Genomic DNA, 5604 nt, shown 5'->3' on the forward strand with positions numbered 1-5604 from the left:
AGTAATATTCGTACGCATTTTGGATGGTCGCTTTAATAGGGTAATAGATGGTTGGTGTATATCATAGACATTGATCTTATTTATTTGGATCATCACTTAATTTGTGGTTGGACAGTTGGATTTCGTATTTGCTGCTAGGACTTCATGAATTTGTTTTTTTATGCTAGACATTATTGTAGCTCACACAGTGCATTGGTTCACCAGTTTATTTCATTATTGAAGGGCAAGGTTAAATCTGTTCGGCGCAATGCACCACGGAACAAGAAGAAGGGAGTTAGTTCACCACACACTACACCTAGCACGAGGTCATTAATTGAACGTGCGCAATGATTACCGAAGGGAGCAATAAGCAAAGGGAGGAAGAAGTTGCTTACTTAGGTTTAGCTATAGTGAATTGAACTACCATATTATAAGTATTTTACTTACTGCTGATATGCTTAGGTATTTGTTTATGCCATATTAGAAAGATTTGATTTCAGGATGTATTTTTTTTCTTGCCAACATTACAATGATTTATTGGTTTTGTTACCTTAAAAGGATCTATGAATTTTTACAACTTAGAATCCCGGATTTATCAAAGTTGTTTGGTAAATTAGCCATATCTGTTCATATTGAAATAGGTGATCAATAATCATTCACCAATATAGCTAAACTAAACATCCTATAGGTTACTGTAATGAACATCCAGTGTAACTTGGTCAAAATTAAAACATAACAAAATGCAGCACACACAACTACAAACGGATAACCATCCATGCTTACAGTGAAAATGAACATCTGATCAAGTACAGAAATGAACATCCACCTCAGTATTTCGGTATCTCGTCTTCTTGTATGGAACCATGATCTGGTAATTACATTTTATATTAATCCGAAAGAAAAAATAATTACCATTAGTTATCAAATCAAATATGCACATTATGAATACATAAAATTAAACTAGATTCCAAAACTTCATTGCCAAGCTCAATCTCTTCACTTCCAACCTCATTAACATCTGAAAGCTGCATGGCATATAATTCCGAAACAAACACAGTAACCAAAAGAAAAAAAATCTTTATTAAAACTCATGTAAATAAAATCTCAAACACAATCACCAAAAACACAGCAACAGCTAAAAATCATGCCAATAGAATTATTTATTTCATTTTATCTATTATTTAAGGGCCTGCATCACCCTTTAGTTGCTTCTTTTTTAATTCAATGACCATCATGTAGAATTAGATACAAAACATCTTTTCTACACATAAAAAATAAAAATAAAAAAAATAAAAATAAAAATATGCAAGCAAGCATAATATGCAGGTATCACATACATAAAAAACACTCATATAAGGATATCATGCCATATAAACCACACAACCATATCAACCATACAAACCCCATAACCATATAAACCACATAATATGCAGAAAGCAAATAAGAATATAACTAAAAAATATGCAGGTATTATATAATTAAGGATACTATGTCATTACATAACACTAAAATAAGCATGTCATGATTAACATGCAGCAAATCCAAATACCATACACTTTAAAAATTAGACCTATTTTTCAACCCATGCATCACCTTATAGTTACTTTTTTAACTCATTGAATGATCATCATGTAGTAACAATATACGCATACCATACATTATAATACATATCAACTAATTAATTTAGGCTATTTCAACATGCCTATTAAATATATGGCCATCTACATGACAAATAAAAATATAATAGGATGGTTAGCATATACAACATGCCATATAATATGCAGGCAGCATACATTCATATACAAAAATAAGTATAAAAAATGCTTTCTGCACATAAGTATACCACACTTTTATAAAAAATCATATACACATGAAAATGATTAATTAATTTATGCAATTTCTGCATAGATTTAATCATACCATTTAATATAGAACAATCACAAATCTAGTTCAATCTCAACTCATGCATCACATCTGGATAATGCTCTTATCATTAAAACAAACACCTCATTTACAATGTGACATTTAAAAATATGAATTTTTCGAAATAAACATCCATGGCAGAATTTGTTGTTCAAAATTGCTCACATTGTTCGACTTCTCACCGTCGACGACAACATCGCCGGATATGTTTTGAGGTTGTTTTGAAAAAATCTCTTCAACGGCAGACATATCACAGCCTAGGGTTCAACCATATCGCACTCCATTAATGTATCTTTGTCCGATAGTTTACATGAAGGATGACCCTCACTTGAATCACGTTCATCTTGTTTGCTGGCCATTGGGAAAAAGGCCTTCCAGCTGCTCAGTTCTCCTTGCTGTATGTCTAGGTTGCTGCGCTAGTGCGAAGACCCCGTAAACCACCTGGACGCAGTTCGAACGACACAGCGGTGAGTTATCTTGCAGGGCTGAAGCAGCGAATTTCTCCGATTAATCGAGAGAATGGAGGTGCAGCCGTCTTGAGGGAGGGAGTTCTTTTTTCTGATTCAATAACTGACAGTAATCTTAATTTGTTTCAAAATTCAAATTAAAAAAAATCAAAATTAATTAATTATCCATAATTTAATCTTAATTTCAATTAAACTCCATTGTATATATTGTAAAAAAATATATTGTCTCCTCATACTTTCTCTTTCTATTATGGTTCTTTTGTTTCCGGACTTTAAGGTCGGACTTTGTTATGATCTTGGTTCCGTGTATAACGGATACACGTCACATTGCATAGATCAAAATTCAACTTTAACTAAAGTACATATTTTATCCATTAATTAATTAATTAATTGTAATTCATAATCAGATTCAGATGGAAAACTACACGTGTGAGAGAGAGAGAGTATAACTTATAGTGATCGGCCATGTCGAAGGTGGAGAGACTGGCGTCGGCATAGCGGAGCATGGCGTGGACGGCGTCGTCTCGGTCGATACGGTCCCAGCCTCCGCTGGTCTGCCACATTCCGTTGAGGCCTCTGCATATGCCGAGGGAATCGTTGCCGTTGCTCAATTTACGCGCTGATTCTCGGTCGGGTATAATTAAAATTTAACAAAAAAAAATTAAAACTTAAAAATAACACTTTTCTTTTTCATTAACTAAAAGCCCGGATTTGGGTCGGGTATATGTATCCATTTTATAGGGGAACAGAAAAAAAAGGATAAGACGCTTATCAGCTATGCTTCCGTAACCCAACCAGGCGTCTGAGTGTCTGTCGTAAAGCGAAGTGAGGTTGAGATGTCAATAATGTCGATTTTTTCAGCGATATCAGGGTGTTACTGGCGGAGCCCAGATTTGTTGAGCAATCGGGAGTCGAAGTCGTTTCTGAAAGTGAAAGCGAGGAGCAGCAGGAGGCCGAGAAGAGCGGTGGTGACGATGAGCATGGAGGCTGGAGTTGGAGTGATGGGCACGAAGCTGGGCATGATGAGCTACTTCAAGGCCGACGGAGAGGTGGTCCCTGTGACGGTGGTGGGCTTCAAGGAAGGCAATATCGTGACGCAGGTGAAGACGGAAGCAACTGACGGATACAGTGCAGTCCAGGTCGGGTACCAAAGGGCGAGGGACAGAAAATTGACTAAACCCGAAATGGGTCATCTCCAGAAGGCTGGTGCCATCGCCATGCGCCATCTTCAGGAGTTTCGCCTTCTCTCCGTCGACGCTTTTCAGCCCAACCAGCGTCTCGTCTTCGACCAAATCTTCCAGGAGGGCGATCTTGTTGACGTCTCCGGCACCACCATCGGCAAGGGTTTCCAAGGTTCATTTCACTTCTTTACTTTTCTTGCTATTTGCTTTTGCTTTTGCTCATTCTCTTATAGAATCATGCTTTCAAATCCGAATCACAGGCAAAACACTGAATGAAATGCAAGTAAACATAAATGTACATTCTTTTAACCAACAACGTCTTTAGAATACTCATAAAATTAATGCAAATTCATATTATCATTCGAGCAGATCATCATTATTCAAATTACAAATTATGTGAGTCTGCAATTTGAGCTATTAGTTTTGATATTATGTCATTTCGAACTTGAAATCTAGAAAATCCAAACCATATTATATCTCATAAGACATTGGCTCTCTGCATAAGATTTAATTGCAAGTAAGATTGGTTCTTTAATAATTTACATGTAGTTTTCCATTGAATTTTGCATTATATTTGCTTGGATTTGACTTGAATTTCGAACTCTCATTTTTCCTTATTAAGATGTTGGCCCTTAGCATTCTCCTCTTGAAAATCTTTATGCAAGAGAAATTCAATATTTCTCAAAGCATTACTTTATTCCCACCAAATCCTCAAATTTAAAATCTATCTTTTGCACTCATCTATTCTGTCTCTATCAATATATTTGGTGAGTCCTCTCTTTTTTTAATATCGACATTGAGCTGAGAGGAATGGACAGTGAAAAAGGAAAGGCTACTTTGACCTAAATGGTTTATCCAGAATTAGGCCATATAGCAGCATCATTCACATGAACATTCAGTTATTGTTGATGTGAGTGCTTATTGTCGTCTGTGGATAGTGAGAGCTGCGACGGGAGAGTTCTGGGGTGGCAGTGAAGGGGTCCAGGAGGGGTGGGGGGTTGGCAGTGAGTTTGAGGAGCAAATTCGTCTAAAGGTTAATTATTTTTAATGGAATGACCATTTGAAAATTTTAATGGATGTTATGAATTTTTTAAAAATGTTGGAGATGATTTTGATTTTTGGCAAAAACTTTGAGAACCAAAACAATACTTCACTCATTTGAAAACTTTTAGCGTCAAGTGTTTGTTTAAAACAATTAGAACACAATCCTTTTTATTTTATTGAGTGTCAGATAATAGAGAATTCTTCCCTTGATTTTAACAACTTTTGCCGTGACCATTCACATTTCACTCTTTTCTTTCAACAATCCATGAGAATTCGATGGGTATTGTGCGAGTTTCATAAAGGAAATATCATTTTTGTATTGCTTTCTTATTTTAAATTCTTGTCAACAAAACAGTGAAAATTAGAAAATAGGAAGCCTTAGAGAATAAAAAATCCAGTGACAACAATGCGACATCTTTTAATATCATACACATTAAGATATTTTCTCTATTAAACTCTAATCAATAACCACTTAGACTTCCTGCTCATAACATATTTTAGTTGATAGCCTGATAGATGGGTATGAATGATAGTAGCATTCAACACTCAGCCAGAGGTGAACATTACTAAATTATCTTAAGTATTTTGCAGGTGGAATCAAGCGTCACAACTTCAAGAGGGGTCTAATGACCCATGGTTCTAAGAGTCACAGACAACTAGGATCAATCGGTGCTGGAACTACACCTGGCCGTGTATACAAGGGAAAGAAGATGCCTGGTAGGATGGGAGGAACCAAGAGGAAGATTAGAAAGCTTAAGATTGTCAAAATTGATAAGGATCTTAATGTGGTTATGATCAAAGGTGCTGTCCCTGGTAAGCCAGGGAATCTTCTGCGAATAACTCCAGCCAAGATTGTTGGAAAGAACATTCCAAAAAATTAATGTGTCATGGTTTTTTGTTTTTATCGTTTTTCTTACATTCCTGTTTATTATCTTCTTAGTGTTAGTGTTGGCCTTGATGAATTATCTGTAACTCTCTGCCCTTATTGTTTATTGCTCCTCCATCATAAA

At 35.9% G+C, this 5604-nt stretch overlaps 1 protein-coding gene across 1 annotated transcript; it reads left to right on the forward strand.

The window, feature by feature from the left end:
- Window positions 1-3110: 3110 nt before the first annotated feature.
- On the forward strand, window positions 3111-5604 carry LOC130954444 (50S ribosomal protein L3, chloroplastic-like). Its single transcript, XM_057881180.1, has 2 exons — window positions 3111-3722; window positions 5186-5604. The coding sequence occupies exons 1-2, from the start codon at window positions 3206-3208 to the stop codon at window positions 5473-5475; spliced, it is 807 nt and encodes a 268-aa protein (XP_057737163.1). The 5' UTR covers window positions 3111-3205; the 3' UTR covers window positions 5476-5604.

This window comes from Arachis stenosperma, chromosome 10 (assembly GCF_014773155.1).
Source record: "Arachis stenosperma cultivar V10309 chromosome 10, arast.V10309.gnm1.PFL2, whole genome shotgun sequence".
NCBI lineage: Eukaryota > Viridiplantae > Streptophyta > Magnoliopsida > Fabales > Fabaceae > Arachis > Arachis stenosperma.

Coding starts and splice junctions, on each gene's coding strand:
- LOC130954444 (XM_057881180.1), top strand. CDS start 3,206: ATGTCAATAATGTCGATTTTTTCAGCGATATCAGGGTGTTACTGGCGG. Junction 3,723..5,185: donor CATCGGCAAGGGTTTCCAAG/GTTCATTTCACT, acceptor AGTATTTTGCAG/GTGGAATCAAGCGTCACAAC.